The sequence below is a fragment of the Enoplosus armatus genome, chromosome 18, assembly GCF_043641665.1.
Source record: "Enoplosus armatus isolate fEnoArm2 chromosome 18, fEnoArm2.hap1, whole genome shotgun sequence".
In the NCBI taxonomy this organism is placed as follows: Eukaryota; Metazoa; Chordata; class Actinopteri; order Centrarchiformes; family Enoplosidae; genus Enoplosus; species Enoplosus armatus.
Genome location: NC_092197.1, coordinates 2,622,628 through 2,641,186, shown reverse-complemented (window position 1 = coordinate 2,641,186; position 18,559 = coordinate 2,622,628). Strand labels below are relative to the sequence as shown.

General features: G+C 37.0%; 3 protein-coding genes and 1 long non-coding RNA gene across 9 annotated transcripts; 2 read left to right on the top strand and 2 right to left on the bottom strand.

Moving 5' to 3' along the window:
* Positions 1–13: 13 nt before the first annotated feature.
* hnrnpd (heterogeneous nuclear ribonucleoprotein D) lies at positions 14–5,129 on the top strand. Of its 5 annotated transcripts, none has more exons than XR_011598875.1 (9): positions 14–468; positions 619–787; positions 1,116–1,277; positions 1,459–1,590; positions 1,722–1,821; positions 2,205–2,360; positions 2,465–2,558; positions 3,812–3,896; positions 4,779–5,129. XR_011598875.1 is itself a non-coding variant. In XM_070924134.1 (8 exons), exons 1-7 carry the CDS (start codon positions 302–304, stop codon positions 2,530–2,532), a joined length of 951 nt encoding a protein of 316 aa, XP_070780235.1. In that variant the 5' UTR covers positions 14–301; the 3' UTR covers positions 2,533–2,558; positions 3,812–4,602. The 5 variants fall into 5 exon arrangements, 3 of the variants coding, with proteins under 3 accessions (XP_070780235.1, XP_070780234.1, XP_070780233.1); XR_011598874.1 differs by lacking the exon at positions 4,779–5,129 and adding an exon at positions 2,904–3,005 and having other exon boundaries at positions 3,812–4,602; XM_070924134.1 differs by lacking the exon at positions 4,779–5,129 and having other exon boundaries at positions 1,722–1,818; positions 3,812–4,602.
* LOC139300927 (vesicle-associated membrane protein 8) lies at positions 4,067–6,798 on the bottom strand. Of its 2 annotated transcripts, none has more exons than XM_070924136.1 (3): positions 6,679–6,798; positions 5,732–5,902; positions 4,067–4,822 (listed from the first exon to the last, which is right to left on the bottom strand). In XM_070924136.1, the coding sequence occupies exons 1-3, from the start codon at positions 6,679–6,681 to the stop codon at positions 4,685–4,687; spliced, it is 312 nt and encodes a 103-aa protein (XP_070780237.1). In that variant the 5' UTR covers positions 6,682–6,798; the 3' UTR covers positions 4,067–4,684. The 2 variants fall into 2 exon arrangements, with proteins under 2 accessions (XP_070780237.1, XP_070780238.1); XM_070924137.1 differs by lacking the exon at positions 6,679–6,798 and adding an exon at positions 6,227–6,306.
* Positions 6,799–8,973: 2,175 nt separating this feature from the next.
* On the bottom strand, positions 8,974–10,353 carry LOC139301796 (uncharacterized). Its single transcript, XR_011598882.1, has 3 exons — positions 10,251–10,353; positions 9,591–9,766; positions 8,974–9,423 (listed from the first exon to the last, which is right to left on the bottom strand). It is a non-coding gene; the product is annotated as an uncharacterized lncRNA (long non-coding RNA).
* Positions 10,354–12,482: 2,129 nt separating this feature from the next.
* On the top strand, positions 12,483–17,110 carry mat2al (methionine adenosyltransferase II, alpha-like). Its single transcript, XM_070924499.1, has 9 exons — positions 12,483–12,741; positions 13,610–13,687; positions 14,511–14,633; positions 14,736–14,848; positions 15,199–15,342; positions 15,497–15,715; positions 15,830–16,012; positions 16,454–16,587; positions 16,666–17,110. Exons 1-9 carry the CDS (start codon positions 12,666–12,668, stop codon positions 16,766–16,768), a joined length of 1,173 nt encoding a protein of 390 aa, XP_070780600.1. The 5' UTR covers positions 12,483–12,665; the 3' UTR covers positions 16,769–17,110.
* The last annotated feature ends 1,449 nt before the right edge of the window (positions 17,111–18,559 follow it).

Below are 18,559 nucleotides of genomic sequence, written 5' to 3'. Positions count from 1 at the left end.
ACACGAAGAAGAAGATGCGACGAAAACAAAACGACGCTCACAAATCACCCTTTAAATTATAGCAACCGAAACATTATTTTTTTTTTTTGCCTTACTGAAATACACTTTTGTCTAAATTCAGATTAACGTTACAATTTGATCCATCTAGACTAACGCCAAGAGCCGTTACTAACGATATATGATAATAGATTAGCTAGCTAGCATTAGCTGACAGCAAGTCGATAGCTTAGCTGCAACAGGGGATTCTGACGTAGCTTGACTTTCCGAGCTGTTTGGCGACAACTTTAGTTAGCAACTAAACATGTCGGACGATTACGAATTCAGCGATGACACGACCATGATGAGAATGGAAGAGGATGGAGAGGCTAACAGTGATGACCCGATGTCTGCGGCCGGGGACTGTGGCGTGATGGGGGGCGAGGCCGAGGGATCAAGAATTGACGCCAGTAAAAACGAGGAGGATGAAGGGTACGGTTACATTACACTTGCAGTTGGAATTAGTCTCCACAATTCAACGTGTTTAACAAACCAGTTAAATATGACAGCAACAAGTGCCGCTTTCTCGGTATGCAGCGATGTAGTTACGGTTTCTTTAAATGTGCTGTTTTTTGTCAATAGGAAGATGTTTGTGGGGGGGCTCAGCTGGGACACGACTAAGAAGGACCTGAAAGATTACTTTTCCAAGTATGGAGAGGTTGTAGACTGCACATTAAAACTGGACCCCATGACTGGCCGTTCAAGGGGCTTCGGCTTTGTGCTCTTCAAAGAACCTGACAGTGTCGACAAGGTGCTGACCTGCTGCCAACAGTAGTGTTTACAGTGTTACATGTAAAGCCACATGCACACTACTGGCTTATAATGTCATATAATGTATAATATGTCACTTTTGGCTCTGTGAACTTGAATTGCAAACATTTTCTTGCTTATAATAGAAAAAAAAGTGAAATTATTAATTGACAAATGAACAACATGAAATGAAACATTTAGTCTGATTATTAGGATTACAACAAATAAGCATTCTTTGCATTGGGGTCAGATGTCTTTAGTATAAACATAAACAAACCTGTGAGAACATTATGTTTCTATATGACCCCTTTGATCATTTTGTTATGAAGGTTGTTACCCAGAAGGAGCATAAACTCAATGGAAAGGTCATTGACCCCAAAAAAGCCAAAGCCATGAAGAGCAAGGAGCCCGTAAAGAAGATCTTCGTCGGTGGTCTCTCTCCAGACACCCCTGAGGAGAAAGTCAGAGAGTACTTTGGTGCATTCGGAGAGGTATATTTTTTTTCCTAGAGGCTCTGCATGACTGCATGTAGGGCTACTGACTAATTATATTAATCTCAGCTCTAGTAAATCAAAATTTACCTGCCTAATGTTTCCCTCTATAAACATAATTAAACACTTTTCATGAAGACTACTAAATATTATTTTATACATTCATTGGTGATGTGAACAGGTGGAGTCAATTGAACTTCCAATGGAGAACAAAACAAACAAAAGGAGAGGCTTCTGCTTCATCACATTCAAAGAAGAGGATCCAGTCAAGAGTATCATGGAGAAAAAGTACCATAATATTGGACTAAGCAAGGTAGAGGTTCCTTCTTCCTGTCAGATAAAACTTTATTACCTGGTTATGAGTTTGTCACATTCTGTGGTGAAGTTGTATAACTGACACATGACCACAAAGGAAATAAATCACCTTTATTGGTGTTTCTTTAGTGTGAAATAAAAGTGGCAATGTCCAAGGAACAGTACCAGCAGCAGCAGTACTGGGGAGGCAGAGGGGGGTACTCATCCAGGTCTCGAGGAAGAGGTGGTGGTGAGTGGAGAAAACGTTTGTGTTGTAAATAATGCGACCAATTCACCTTTTGAATCTCTGCTAAACATAGTTTAGTATATTAAATATAGTGTAGGACCTACTTAATCAAATCTTTAGTAATTTCTTTTTACAGGAGTAGTTCAGCGTTTTGGGAAATACGCTTATTCATACGAGAGTGAAGATGAGAAGATTGATATCAAAATGCCCAATAATGTAATGATAATGATAAAAAAAAAAACTTGATCTGAGTTTCTTATAGAACAAAGAATTAATCGCATGTGAAAAATAAGCTCAAGGTTTTGACTTGAAGTTTGAGTTTAGTGAAACGTGAGATGAAAAATGTTACGAAAAGCTTTTATAATTTAAATCCTGTTTGATTGCAGGTCCCAATCAAAATTGGAACCAGGGTTATGGCAACTACTGGAATCAAGGCTATGGAAATTATGGCAATTATGGTTACAACAATCAAGGATATGGAGGATATGGTGGCTACGATTACCCTGGTTACAACAACTATTACGGATATGGTGACTACAACGGTCAGTAAACCCATTAGTAAAACACTGATGATTTTCAGTTTCGTGTCAACCGTTTATTTTCTGTTACTTTATAAAATGATAAACGTTTTGTTCCACCCTTGTAGATCAATCTGGAGGATATGGCAAGTCTCCACGGCGTGGTGGTCACACCAACAGTTACAAGCCGTATTAATGGGAGAAACCCTCATCTTCAAGTAGGTATGTAAAAACAGAAATACACTACTTACTGTAAACTTAAAGTAGTCATATTTACTTTGCTGTTTGGTAACATTATGTGTAATTTCCTCTTGTAAATTTCTTTTTCTCAGCACCCTCAAGTGCTTTACAGTAGTGGTAACATAGAGGCTACACTCTTGTGGCGATTATTTTAACAGCTGGCCTTCTGCTGCCTCTTTTGCACCTTCTTTTTTTTTTAAACTGTAAAGTTAACAGGTAAAGTACTGCTACTACAGTAAATGGATGCCAAAGTTAAGGATGTGCAAGGAAACAGAAAAGGAAGTATGTTGTCTCCTAACTCTGACATACCTTGTTTGTACCTGCCAGCGGAGCTTCCTTGCAGGCCATGAGCTGACTCCCAGATACTCTCAGGGCCCGCTCAATGCGGACCGGGTACGAGAAGCATACGCTCTCGAATGCTGCCATTTGGTATGGTCTTACAACATCCTGTATCAGCATTTCTAAACTAAAACAATATGGGACACGTCCAGCTTTGTCATCTTTCTTTTCCATTTTAATTTGTTTGCAACTGTTTGTAATGTAAAACTTAAAATATACACATGTAATTGTCATTTTTTACAGGCCCTTACTCCCCCACAAGTAATGATTTATAAATATGAAAAAATAACTATTTGCTTTTCAAAGGATACGTACAGCATTCTCTGGACTTCCCAGTTCCTATTGTTAATATATGCATTCCTAATCTTATCTAAAATGCTTGTTTCTTTATTTAGCTCTTGTAGCCAGTAGTCCATGAGCTAAAACCTGGTTCGTAGTTGGACTCTACCGTGTTGGGGGATAAAGTGCTTTACTTTGTGTACATGTATTGTTCTGTTTTGTGTTACTGACAGCGATGGAAAAGACTCCTCTTTTGTTAATTTTCCTGTAACGAATTTTCCTCTTATAACCTTTTGTAAAACAACAAGTGTCACCACATTTCCAGAAATTTGCATGTAATGCTTTCTTTTAACGTGTATTTTTGACCAATCGAAGGTTTCTTCCATTTAGTATTTTGGCTTTGACCTCTTCAATTTATTGCACTTCAGGATTTCTAGCTTATGGACTAACTGTTTTTTAAACTGTAAAATGTAAAAATAATTGTTCTCAGTTTGTTTTTTCTTATTGTTTTTTACATTGGACATTAAAAACACGGGGGATTCCTATTTTCTTTTTTTTATAAATTGGACAGTTTTGTGTTCATCGCTAGCTGATTTGTTTTTGTTTGTTTCTCGCAGGTTTCAGAGTGATGAAAGACAGCTGAGGGCTGGTGGAGCTTTGGCCAGAGAGATGATGGTATCCAGCAAAGATCACTAGCTGATTGTAAGAACATAAATGAAGAGCACTATGACCTACAGCACATGTCCTCTATATTTACCTGTTGTATCTTTAAAAGTTTTGGATTTTTGATGTTTTGCATTTATTTAGATTAGTTTTAGCAGTTTGTGTTCCTCATCCCTTCTTGTTTTGTATTTATTGCTCTCAAATGCTGTTTGTGAATTGCTTCATTTATTACATAACTGTAATGTTAGCTTGGTTGGAACAGATTACACATTTATACAGTTCTGTGGTAGCAAAGATATATATAAAATGCGTTGTTACAATTTATCCTCTTTATCATAGTCATCAGTCATATAATATGTTATTACAGAGTTTGACATTCATAAACATACAGTATATATATACACACAGGTAATTAGACAAAAAGAAATGCGACAAAAATAAAAATAATAAACGCTCATTTGGATTTGTGATCCTTTGTGAAATAATGTTAATGACTGTTGGAGTGTTCAAGGAAGGATTTCAGCCAAGTTTCTAACAATTTAAGCTCTGCAGCTCTGAATTTTAGCCTCACATCATGAGCTTTTATCGCAGAGGAACCTAATCAATATGCTCGCAGATGTTACTTTTTTGATTTACATAAATATTTAGATCTATAAATATATCAGATCTTGTAGTTTGAGCTGAAATGGTCTGAGACTCTCATATGAGGTCAATTAACTGCTGAAATGTTCAATAAAAGCTGTCTGCAGGTCAGCCTCTGTCAAGCCACCACTTTGATTGCTTTCAGTCCTGAGCAGGTGACGGAGAACAGATGAGGATTTATACAATTATATAACCTTCGTGGCAAAGAGGATGATGAGGATCACGACGATCAGCACGATCACACCAATTATAATCATCATTTTAATGTTTTTCCACCAGTATTTCCTGGCAACCCGTGTGGACGTTCTTTGGAACGAGTCAGCCTGAAAAGAAACATAACGGAAAACCGAATAAAACACCAGAGAAGGAAGAACTCAGAGCCTCTACTTAAAGGGGGACGCCACCGATTTTACACATCAGTCTGTTCATCAGTCTGCATACGTACAAAATCTGATAAAAGTCTGAAAATGAATAAAATCTGTCGATGTGGAGTTTACCAGACCTCTGTAGCTCGCTCCTCTGCTTAAAGCTAGAGGCTCCAGGCTACATTAGCCACGGCTAGCATAACACACCTGAATCTCCTACTGAACTGAACTCGGTGATTGAGTGGCATTGTGGGTAATGTCGGCAGATTGTTAAAAGGAAGAAGAATGCGCGGAATAAAAAAAGACGTCATCTCTGGTTCTGTAGCATTGATTTTTATCATTGTACTTTAAACAGTCCACCACGAGTCCAACAATGATGTACCACTGCAGCGCTAAATCGGTGGGGTACTCTTTTAAGTAGAAGTACCAATACAATAATGTTAAAAGTACTCATTCTGCAGTAAAATGTCCCCTGTGACTGACACATCTGACATGCTACGTCGACGTTAGAGCAGCATTTTACTGTTGGTTTAAATACTTCGTTTTGTCACAGCAATGTTTGAAAGCTTTTCATGTTTTTTATGTTAAATCTTAATCTGAAATGCAGTTTTGTCTTGTAGTGTCGTATAAAGGACAATATTTCTTGGTAAATGTGGTGGAGTGGAAGTATAAAGTAGCAGAAAAGGGGAATACTCAAGTATCTCAAACTTGTACTTGACTACTTAAGTACATGCTGCTTTCCACCACTGCATAACACATTTTTCTAACAGCCGTGTTGTTTTAATGGGTCGTATATAAAAACGTGGTCTACAAAGTCCAGGACAGAGAGAGAGATCTCATCCTGCACCATCACGATCGAACACTTACAGAAGCCTGCAGGTCATCAGTCTTGCCGATCAGATCGTCTAGTCTGTCCCCCCTCTCCAGCACTTTGCTGATGTTGTCTTTCAGGATAACTTTAACCTCGTTCACCTGACCTTGCACTTGGTCAAGTTTAGCCGACGAGCCAGCGGCCGGTGGCTGAGAGCTTGTGGCAGCCTGGGGAAAAGTTTGTGTTCAACGTCAGTCACAATCTAAACAAATGTGCGACCATGCAAAGCAGACTGAAAGTCTGTAGCCACACTTTTTAAAGACAAAACCTCACTTCCTGCAACTGAGATAACAGGAAAAGGGCGCTATCAGGCTAGAGTCAGTTTACAGAGAGGCCAGAGTGACGGAAAACCAAGAAAACCTCACTGCGCTTACAAAGTAAAGCTGGTTAACAGACATGGAGACCTATAGAGGATCGTTTTAGATGATATCGAGATGAAAAACAAGCAGTGGCACATTTAGGATGACAAGTAGAAGAGGTACACCACCTACCATAGCAGCACTGTTTCAGTCACAACCAAGAAAAACAAAACAACTCGGCTTCATACAGAAAAGAAGAACCTCCACAAAGTCCTGTTTTCCAGTCCAGCCAGTATACTAAACAAACCCAGCGATCTGAGCTTCTTGTGACTGCATGAGTCACACAGTAAGAGCTGAACAAATGTCTGCTGAAGGTTGCACCTTTCCTGTGTTACTCATTAACTAACCTGTTGCCTCAATCAAAGTCTCATTGGCTTAACAGGAGCCGGTCATCAGCGCCACAGAGAACTAGATTTAGTCGGAACATGAACACGCAGTACTTTCATTTCCTGCTTTTAATGAAACATACTGCGTATTCATCACACCAGTACAGAAATATCAACAGTTCTAGACATTTAGTGGACAAGAAAGAACACATTTCAGTTTTAAACTTAGTTAGTCCCGGTTCTATGTGGTCTACATACCATCAGCTGTCAGAGCAACAGATGCAGGCGCTGGACTGATATGTCTGGGCAAAGGGCTCTGTTTTCAACACAGAGATATCTGCAAGGCAATAAAGGAGTGAAGTCACCCGCTTGCTTCACTTCATTTCCTCATCCTGTGCGGAGCAGTGTGTTATTTCAGCAGCGCAGAAACCAGCGCCCGGCAGTTTCTCTGTGCAAATACGCTTCATTCATCCCGTGCTGAAGCAGGAGTTTAGCTCAGCTGGTGTAACAGTACCTCCAGCTCTTCAACGTTTTACTACATTAGTGATGTACAGGAACAATGTCTCAGAAGTGTAAAAAGAAGTATGTCACACCACCTGACAGCGGTCTGTAATTTAAAGTCATCTGTGTTACTAAAACTGACGAGTGGAAGAAGTACTCAGATCATTTACTAAAGTAAAAGGAGCAATACTATATATATATATATATATACTATATATACTCTGTTACAAGTAAAACTAACTGGATTTAGTACTCTGATGCAGAAAAATGTCCTGTTTACTATTTACTATTACTATATAATATTATTGGATTATTATGACTGATGCTCTAATGTATAAGCATCATTTGACTGTTGTAGTTGGAGCTCATTTTAATTATAATACATTTCTATTTTATATACTGTAGTTTAACATCTTTCATAAACTCATAACAGGTTTTGTAAAATCTTCATTTGAAAAGTAACAGCTGAATATGTAGTGGAAACATAAAGTAGTATGAAATATAAATACTCAGTTTTACTTAAGGACAATACTGGAGTAAATGTACTTAGTTACTTAATTACTTTTTTAAATAAAAACAAGCTGACATAAGAAATTACATCTTCTGTCATATTTGAGTTTCTTTAAACAAACTGTTTACAGATTTCTAACTAGCTTGTAAACTTAAAGTGTTTGACAGAGAAACGCTGAAACGTTGAACCTTTTTTGAATATATATATAAAATGAAATGACATATTCAAGAGATAAATTGCACTTTAACGATTATTAATACTTTAATTAGCTTGTTAGTTGGCTAATAGTACTTTTAGCATTGTTAGCAATGCTAGCAGGATGGCTACAGGAATAGCAATGTCAGCCTGTCCAGACTTAAATATCTTAACTATTAAAAGGATTGCCATGAAATGTTGTCCAGACATTCATGTTCCCCAGAGGATGAATCCTCCTGACTTTGGTGACGATGACATTTTTGGTTCTGAGTGAAATTTCTTGTCAATTCTTGGATGGATTGCCATGAGATTCAGCACACGCGATCATGTCGCCCTCAGGATGAGTTTAACCCTTCATCTAGCAAACACCTGCAAAACTAATGGCATATTCTGATCAGCCTCAGCTGTAGCTACTGTGCTAATTAGCAGATATTAGCATGCTAACACGCTAAACTAAGATGGTGAACATGGTAAACATTATACTGGCTCATTATGAGCCTGTTAGCATGCTGATGTTAGCAAAAGTCTTGTTATCCCAAACATGTTGGGTGCCACATAACTTCAATATGATTCTAACTCAACGCTAAATCCTCCTCCACCACTTTTTGTTGCAACACAACTATCACAATGTGTGTGTGTGTGTGTGTGTGATCATCAGTCCTACACAGGGAAGTAGAGAGCAGGGTGGGGAGGAAGAGGTATAACTGTAGCCTGTGTCGTGGTAGTAACACTCCTGCATTCAAAATAAAATAGTAAAAGTACTCATTATGCAGCCAAAATGGGCCCCGTCCTTGTGACATTATTATATGGGTCATTCCGCCAAAAGAGTGCAATTTGCTCGTTGTAACTCTTCAAAATTAAACTTCATTTTTCATTCCATTTCAATATAGAATTTAGTAATATACACATTTACTCATTCAAAATGAGTACTGGTCAATCTCAGGCTACTTTATTTAATTTATTGCAACTTTCGAAAGTTTATTATCATTGCATTTTTTCTCTGCTGTTACCAAAACTCAAATGCCATTTTAAAACCATGTTTAAAAGAATATCAACCACATACATTTTTTTCCATTAGAAAAAGAGTTAATGTAGAAGAAATGGTTGGTTACATGATGAAAATACTAATATTTATGACAAAAAAATTACTATATTTTGACCAGAGTTGTATTTCTCTAAGAATGCAAAACAAACCTTTTCCTTTATAGGACATAAAAAAAACAAATTTAATCCAAAGATTGAGCATGTATTTCATTAAGCAATCAGACAACTGTTGGAACCAATATAAATGTAAAAATACAGTTTATTTTCTTTATTTTTGAAGAAACAATTGAATAATCAGAAAAAAACATTTGGTAACAGGAATGAAAATCGGTAACAGGAATGAGTATGTGAGTGCGTTATGTGAGTGTGTGTGATCTGTTTATTGTGTCAAACCCATTGCACTACTGAGCTACATGAAGAACATCATATTAAAATACATTGTTGCTAGTATTGGTAAGATTAAAAGACAGAACATATACAAAATTATTAAAATACATCAACATTTCAAAAAACTGTTAGAGGTAGTATAATGGGAGTAAAAAAGGAAAGGCCCACCAACTGCAAACTATGTGAGACATCAGGTTTGAATGAGAGATCTGAATTCTGTGTGTGTGTGTAAACGTACTGGCTTTGTGCCTTTGTGTATGACACAGTGAAAGACGAGAAAGAGTGATGTACTGTAGTGGTTTGTCGGTTTGTCTTGCTTCTCTCCCTTTAGCATGTCACGGATCCACAGTATTGGTTCTTTACATCTGAATAAGATAAAATGGACACAGATGTTACGTTCTTGGATCTATGCATTGACCATCATTTCCAATAAATTTGAAAATATTCTACACCTTCTACAAAATATATTCATTATCCCCAGTTTTACACCAATCATGACTTTAATAGATTTAAAAAAAAACAAGTAACTGACCTCTTCTAAGACTTTCTGTAGCTTTCCCCAGATTTCTTTGTCAATTTCCACATGACGTGATGTGACTGGTTTAGGGGGTTTGATGACGGACACAATATCATCGAACAGGTACCACAGAATATCATCTCGGGCTGGCCAGAAAAACCTGTTAAACCCCTACTTTTACTCAATGGTCCCTGTAATTATGATTCACAAAACTGATCTCAGATGACAGCAACTTTAGTTAGCCTATTTCATTTAAAATGTATGCAATCATGTAAACTAATTAATATTCATTCATTCATTATATTATTTACATTCATTCATTCATTGTATTCTTTTAATTAATATAAAAGGGCATCAGAGGGCACTAGCCTACTCATTGCTGTTACCGCCAACTCAGTGCTGTTACTCTTTATTTGAGTAACAGCAATGAGGGTAACAGCAATGAGTTTTTAGCATAAAATTAGCAATTGTGTGAAATCTAGCCACTTAGCATCTATGCTAGTAGCTTGAGCACATGGAGCACATTCTTAAGATTTAACTGAATATTTTACTTTTGATATCAACAAATATCGTCTTAGAGATAATTGAGGTAACAGGACTGAGTTTTTAGATTGACCGTCTCTGACACAGCTAATATATCATTAAATTTAAGGAAAAATAAATGAGATAACTTACTTTTGGTCTCCCCATGACTTGCAGAAGACCCAAATGATGTCACTTCCTGCAGAAAATGTCACTGGTGGAATATTCCAAAATTTTCAGAGGCGGGAATGTGTTTGGGTAACAGCAATGAGTGAAAACCTGGGGACAGCACTAAAATGTGAATTTTAACCAAAATATAATGATGTTTTTGTAAAACTTTTGTTTTACAAGTGTAGATAGAATATGGAGTCACACTTAAATGCAAAAAAAAATAGATTTTGGAAGGATTTTGTTCATGATGCATTGTGGTAAAGTGTAGCGTTTGGCTGTGGGGACAGGCAAGAAATGCTATGTATCAGTGTTTTGGATGCCTTTTTAAAATATTTAAAAAATATTTAAAAAATATATATCTGTAATTTCTACAATGATTCATGTGTACGGTGTTTTGTATATAATTTGTATTATATTATTACTTATGTTTATACATTTAATATACAATAATATGCTGGGGACGGAAATGTCACTCTTTTGGCGGAATCGCCCATATATTACTCTATCAGATTATTATTATTATTGATGCAATAACATGTAAGATACATTTTGTTTACATGTTGTAGCTGGCTGCAGTAGAGCTATTTTTGGTGGTTAAATCCACTGTTTAACAATGCATTTGTACTGTATACGCTCATTAAAAGTTTTTAAAATCTTCATCCGCAAAGGCGCTAGTCACTACAGGTAACTAATAAACGTAGTGGAGTAGAAGTATAACGTAGCATAACATTTAAACACTCATATAAAGCACCACTAACTCAGAATTGTACTTGAATAAACATACTTAGTTACTTTCCACCTCCGAGTAACAGTAACAGAAGTCCATATATTAATTCTATAGAAACAAGTGAAGAAATGCCTCAACAGTACTTTGTAGTACTAGAGATGTACTTCCCTGATGAAGAGGATCTCATGAGTCACACAAACTGAACTTTGCGAGTGTGCTGCACTTTGATGAGTGCTTGCCAAATACTAAAGAAACAGTGAAGGCATGCTTGAAGTCAAGTAATATAGTAAAATATATAAATGTACTATTACCTTAGATTATGAATAGTAAAGACAAACTGTGCAGTATGTGAGTATGAAGGTGCAGTATGCTGACTGTGTCTTATATAAGTAATCACAGACGTCATGGACTTTGTACACGTCAAGATGTTTGACTTTCAAACAGCTACTCAGTGAAGTATCTTAGATAATGTATGTTACTAAATTTCAGTGGTGGAATGTAAGTACATTTATTCAAGTAAGTACTGTACTTAAGTACAATTTATTATTGCTCTTGTACTCTTTACTCCACTACATTTATTTGATAGCTTTAGTTATTAGTTACTTTGCAGATTCAGATTATTAATACAAAACATAAATAAACTAATAAATGGATATATTATTATATGTTAAGCTGCACAGCAGTATATAAAGTAATTAAACTTAGCTCCACCGTTACCAGCCGCAACAATAAAATGACGAACTCATTAATGCATCAATACTTATAATACTATAATTATAAATAATATATTTTTCTTTTCTCTATTATTCTGAAATGAGACATTCTTCATAATAAGTATTTCTACACTGAAGTATTGCTACTTTTACTTAAGCAAAGGATCTGAGTACTTCTTTGATGATATGTTACCAAATGTAAGGTGATTGAGGTGAGTTATTATCATAAATATTATATTATTATTGTGTTATGATACAATACAGTCATATTATATTATATTAGTGCAGTTATTGTCAGTGGTGGAAGAAGTATTCAGATCTTTTACTTGAGTAGAAGTACAAAAGTATTAGTATAACATCATCACTTATTTGTTGATTATATTTTGTATTAATAAATCTGCATCTGCAAAGTAAATACAGGTATTAAATAAATGTAGCGGAGTAGAAATATAAAGTGGCAGAAAATGGAAATACTCAGGTGAAGTACAAGTACCTCAAAGTTGTACTTAGGTACAGTACTTCCACCACTGGTCATTGTTTTCAGGCGCCGTGTTGCGTCATAACAGCGACATCTTGAGGCTGCCCCGGCTGCTGCCTGAAGGACTTTCACTTGGAAACATTCCTCCTTTAGCCCACAGCCTTTCAAACACAGAAGGTACGCCGAGAGGGATATTAGTATTTAAAGTTGTAGTTTTTTAAGTATACTTCCTGTTCCTATTTACGGACGAAAAGTTGCATCAGTTTTTTTTCCCTCCGTTTTCCGCTGAATCCGTCGGTCCTAAGTCGAGCGTACAGCCGTCTAAAAGCTCCTCGGCTCAGCCCTCACAGTTAATTATTGCTTTTTATAATCAGTGTCGGCGAACATCAGAGGACACTTTCACTCATATATCGCGTTCAGCTGCTTTTTTTTTTAATCCCGTTCAGTTCAACTTTCCTGCTCCGACCGACGAGCCGAAGATGAACCCGAGCGGAGGAGCCCGCGGCGGGAAGACGTTCCTGTTCACATCCGAGTCTGTGGGAGAAGGACACTCTGGTACCGTACTCACGTCTAACTGTACACCGGCTACTTTGAACGGACTGTCTGTTACAGTGAAGAGGTGGAAGAAGTACTCAGATCCTTTACTCAAGTAGAAATACCACAGTCTAAAAATACTCCATTACAAGTAAAAGTACAGAAGTATTATCAACAATGGTGGTACTGTACTTAAATACTAATTTGAGGTACTGCTTGAGTGTTTCCATTTAATGCTACTTTATACTTACAAATATTGTACTTTTTACTGAGCTACATTTATCTAATGACTTAAGTTACTAGTTACTTTGCAGATTCAGATGAATAATACAAAATAAAAATCAACTCATAGATTATGATTATTCTTATTATTATGGATTAAGATACCCAGCAGTATATCAAGTAGTTGAAATGAACATTAGTGATGCTTATACGTTAATACATCAATAATTCCTCTTGAAATAAGGCGTTATCTTTATTCCTCATGTAAAGGTCTAAATGCTGAAACTGAATCCTTTATATATTTAGTTATTCCTTCATTTTATTAGCCGAAATGTAGTCAAATTTTACTCAAATCAGCCTAATAAATACCCATTGTATGTACGTTTTTAACTGTAGAGTGTTATTTACCCGATGAATTATCAAATTACAGAGCCCTCAAAGTCACTAAAGATTAGTCTGACACTGATTATTTAAAAAATCCCTTCTTGGGACCTCAGGGACTTTGTATAAAACCCCAAACAAATTCCTAGAAAGAATAATGACAACATGACCTCAGTGTCCTCAATGATAGCTATGGCCCTGTCAATTATATATATATATATATATGTATATGTATATGCTTCTGTCCCTGTTCTTTCCTTTTACGTCTCTGACTTTGTGTTCACAGATAAAATGTGTGATCAGATCAGTGATGCTGTACTCGATGCCTTTCTGAGTCAAGACCCTGACTCTAAAGTGGCCTGTGGTAAATATTCTGTCCTATTATACTGATGTTATCATATTACTGTCTTCAGGGGTAGATGGAAACATGCATTAATTCACATTTTCCTTTTGAAATTAACCATATTTGTGTATTAAATGAGGGAGAAGTAATAGATGTAATTTAGGAGTTCTTAACAAATTAAATTAACCATTTTTTTGTAAAATCATGTTAGACACAAATTATTATTATTCAGAGTAGAGTATTTTTATATGTCTTAAAAAATGTCCAGAGGGGATCTTTAAGTGTTTTTTGACAAAAACTTCTCATATATCGAACACTTTATGTCAAAAAACCTATTGGAACAATTAAACATGGAGCCAAATTCATTGTATGTCTTGTTCTGAGGCTTCACAGAGACCCCTCCCTTTGGTTTGTGTACTCACCACTCACCAGCTAATTGGAAAGCAACATGAGAATCATTAAATCTTTCCTTTTAGACAAACACGTAAGTCGTATAGCCGTCAATACTTGTTTTAATCTTATAAAGGTATATAATTAACTAATAATCTGAGAGTGGGCCAGTTTTTACCCTTTAGCTCAAAGTTCAGTGCATCATTATCTCGCTGGTATTCAACTCCCTCTAACTACAGTTAATCTCGTCTTTTTCTGCCCTTGTGCTCTCTTCTTGTGACTTTTTCCATTTATGTTCTTTGCATTTGCTTCATGAAAAAATTACACAAGAATGGACTGTTTTAGAAAATGATGACAAGCCATGATTATGTAATGCATTCAGTAAAGGAGTTCGTTCTACATGATACACAAAGTGCCTGAGTCAGATTCTTAACAATATAATGTGTTGTTACAGAGTGTGTGGCAAAGACAGGCATGATTTTACTGGTTGGAGAAGTGACATCTAAGGCCATAGTGGATCTCCAGTCAGTGGTCCGAAACACTGTGAAGAAGATTGGCTATGATGCCTCTTCAAAAGGTGTAGTATGGTGGGATTCATTCATTCTTATTGATAATAGTATTCAATAGTTTGTGCAGAATCTTACCGGGACATTAAGTGATTCTCAGCTGTGATCTGCAGGTTTTGACTATAAGACCTGCAATGTGCTGTTGGCGCTGGAGCCGCAGTGTGTGGAGATATCAGACTGCGTGTTTGAAGGCAGGGATCAGGAGGACATCGGTGCCGGGGACCAGGTTCAGTATCTGACCTTCAATCCTCAGCTTTATCCAAACTGCCATGTTTCACCACGTGGATTTAGAGAAGTTTGTTTTTGTCTTGTGAAGATGCTTGTAAAAAGGCACTTTGGTAAAGGAACCATGGTACGTTTGCAGTACAATCAGAAACACAGATTGTTGTCATTCGTTGTGTTTTGATCTGTCACTTAATATTTATTTAATATAAATGTAACAAAAACATTTCTACCTTAATTACATTTAGAAAAAGTACCACGTTTGGCATCAGGCAGGTATCTGATACCTCTCTTGTTGAAAACCATGCCAGGACTGCTCAGACTGGGTTTCCATGTTTCTGCTTGTCTCTTCAGGGTTTGATGTTTGGCTACGCCACAGATGAGACCGCGGAGTGTATGCCCTTAACCATCCTTCTGGCTCACAAGCTCAACTACAGGATGAAGGAGCTTTCACGCAACGGAGAGTGTCCTTGGATACTACCCGACTCCAAATCACAAGTGAGGCACTTCAGAAGAGAACAAAATGGGGGGCAACGTTCCCGGCTGGACTCTGACCTCGGTTGCATGACATTACCCAGCTCTCTCCCCTCGTTTCCTGTCTAATGAAGGCATAAAAATGTTTGCTTTTAGCTTTTTGCCGTCTTTGCTGCAGGTCACAGTGGAGTATAAAGACAACATGGGAGCCATGGAGCCACTCCGTGTTCACACTGTGGTCATCTCAGTACAACACAGCCCGGACATCACCCTGGAGGAGATCAGACGCAATCTGATGGAGAAGGTGGTGAAGGTCGTCATTCCTGCCAGGTACTTGGATGACAAGACCATCTTCCATCTGCTGCCGAGTGGGAAATTCCTTATAGGCGGCCCACAGGTGAGTAAGGACCGAACCACGGAGTTTCTTATGTAATAAGAAATGATAAATCAATGTGATTTTTTTTGATACGAGTGGTCAAGCAGGAGTTGATTCATGTTTTTGTTTCACCAGAGTGATGCAGGACTCACAGGGCGTAAAATCATAGTGGACACATATGGAGGATGGGGTGGGCACGGCGGGGGGGCGTTCTCTGGAAAAGATTACTCCAAAGTGGATCGGTCCGGAGCTTATGCAGCACGCTGGGTCGCCAAGTCTTTAGTCAAAGCCGGACTGTGCAGGAGGGCCCTCGTTCAGGTGAGGACGTTTATAAAGCTTCACCTGTTGCTCACTTCTTGTAAGTGTAAGAAAACCCGGCTTTTTTGCATCAAGGGGCTTTACAATCTGTACAGCCTACGACACCCTCTATCCTGAGACCACCTTCAATCCGGAGACGGAAAAACTAAAAAAATCTCTCTGGAAAAAAAGAGTCTGTCAATCAGTCTGTACCAAAAAACTTTACTTTTTGTTAATTACAATTTTGACCAAAGAAGTGCACAAGTCAAAACAAACCCTTAGGATATATCCACTGATATCTCATAAGCACTGGCATCAGCTGTCTTTCTGCCACTTATTTTAAAAAAGCAGGTTATTATTTTGTGTGTAATGCGTCTCATTAATCTTGAAATCTGTATATGAGATCAGGTTTCTGGTTGTAATGACTGAAGGCTTTGGTGTCCTGCCTGTTTTGCCCTTCAGATCTCATATGCTATCGGTGTGAGCCACCCACTCTCCATCTCAGTGTTTCACTACGGCACATCGAGCAGGGATGAAGACGAGCTGCTGCAAATAGTACAGAAGAACTTTGACCTGAGGCCTGGGGTCATAGTGAAGTATGTGTAGTATTAGTATGTAGCAGTGTTGTATTTATAGTCCTTTTCTGTACGTCTAACAGTGTGTTTCCTTTACAGAGAGCTGGGTTTGAAGCGGCCCATTTACCAGGCCACCGCCTGCTATGGTCACTTCGGCAGAGAGGAGTTCCCCTGGGAGAAACCAAAGTCTCTGGTGTTTTGAGTTTGAACCAGTTGGTCACATTCCACTTATAAAACAATCAAGAGTCCAATATGAGTCTCAGAATCCGTAGATCTAAATACAGCCGTGAATGACAACACAAATGTCTTTTCTCTGTCTTCTCTATAATTTCTGACCTTAAACTGAAAGTGCTCAGTGCCTTTATTGAAGCATGAACTTAGATTTTTTATTTTAACAAAACCACAATCGAGGTACTTTTCTGTATGAGAGACTGTAGTTACTCTTCGAGAATAATTATGCAATACATGTTAGATTTTTCTTGGAATGATGTAAAATTCATCACATATTTTGGTATTATGTAAAAAATAATATCTGGTGATTAAAGAGCAGCTAAAAAAAACTCACTGTTATGTTTTATTACCAAAGAATGGAATGTAGGACTTCCTCAAGTACTTTTACTTTACTAGTATTTCCATTTCGTGCTACTTTATACTTCAACTGCACTATAGTTCAGAGAGAAATGTTGTACTTCTTACTAATTTGTTTGACAGCCATAGTTCCTTAAGATCAAGATTTTACACATAAAACATAGGATGAACTGAGCAGAATAAATATGATGCATTGTTTTAAATGTATATATATTTATTTTATGTAATATATAGAGAATAGGTATAAATAAAAAACAACACTATAAATAAGATGATCTAACCTAACATTATATTCACCTTGACAAGCCACAACATTAAAATGCTTCTAACACATTAATCTAATATATAATCTGTGGTGGAAGAAGTATTCAGATACTTAACAAAAAGTAACAATACTACAGTTTAGAAATACTGTGTCACAAATAAAATCCAACACTTCAGTAAAAGTACAAAAGTATAAGAATCAAAATATACTCAAATTACCAAAAGTAAAAGTAGTCATATGCAGGATGGTACATTTCAGAATAGTATATCATCATATTATAATTATTGATCCATTAATGTGTTCACTTTAATGTTGCAGCTGGTGAAGGTGGAGCTTATTTTAAACACTTGTAAAAATTGTGAGTTTACCTTCCATGAATCAATAAAGTCTAATCTTTATTAATAATAACACTACTTACTTTGTATTATTATTATTATTATTATTATTATTATTATTGTAACTAGTAACTAAAGTTATTCAAATAAACATAGTGGAGTAAAGTAAGTATAATAATTCCCTCTGAATTGTAGTGGAGTAGAAATATAAAGTAGCATAAAATGTTTAAGTACAAGTACCTCAACATTTAAGTATAGGCTACTTGAGTAAATAGAGTACTTATACTTTTAGATACTTTCCACCACTGCTCACAGGAGACATTACGTACTTTCACTGTTGATACTTTAACAACATTTTGCTATTAATACTTATTACATTAAATACTTTTGCTTAAATAACATGCTCAATGCAGAACTTTTACTTGTAATGGAGTATTAATACAGTGTGGTACCGTTACTTGCACTGGGCCTCAGTACTACCACTGGATGGCGTTACAGGTTACACAACGCTGCTCAGGAGGAAGGACAACATGTCAACATGAGAAAACGACACAAAGCAGGGCTGCTGCCTCTTTACTGGCTTCGTGTCAAGCTCCACAGATTCTCCGGAAGTGTTCTCTATCTGTCTTGAGCCTCTGAAAAAGCTTCAGTAACAAGAGGCAGAGTATATTTACATGTACGCTGTGTTTTACAACCGAGGACACGGAGGATAAAACAAAGGCGAAGGTTTACGCCAATCAGAAACGGCGAGACAGAGAAGCCCGGATGTTACAGTGACGCTGATTGGCTGAATCCGACAGGCGGA

Bases quoted from the DNA above. Each gene is read 5' to 3' on its own strand.
- mat2al (XM_070924499.1), top strand. From the start codon at position 12,666: ATGAACCCGAGCGGAGGAGCCCGCGGCGGGAAGACGTTCCTGTTCACA. The intron at 13,688-14,510 runs GTAAATATTCTG...GTGTTGTTACAG, and splicing joins TGACTCTAAAGTGGCCTGTG to AGTGTGTGGCAAAGACAGGC. The intron at 16,013-16,453 runs GTGAGGACGTTT...TTTGCCCTTCAG, and splicing joins GCAGGAGGGCCCTCGTTCAG to ATCTCATATGCTATCGGTGT.
- LOC139300927 (XM_070924136.1), bottom strand. The intron at 4,823-5,731 runs GTAAGTGTTCGA...GTTTCTTTTCAG, and splicing joins CTGATGACCTGCAGGCTTCT to GCTGACTCGTTCCAAAGAAC.
- hnrnpd (XM_070924133.1), top strand. From the start codon at position 302: ATGTCGGACGATTACGAATTCAGCGATGACACGACCATGATGAGAATG. The intron at 469-618 runs GTACGGTTACAT...TTTTGTCAATAG, and splicing joins AAAAACGAGGAGGATGAAGG to GAAGATGTTTGTGGGGGGGC. The intron at 1,278-1,458 runs GTATATTTTTTT...TGATGTGAACAG, and splicing joins ACTTTGGTGCATTCGGAGAG to GTGGAGTCAATTGAACTTCC.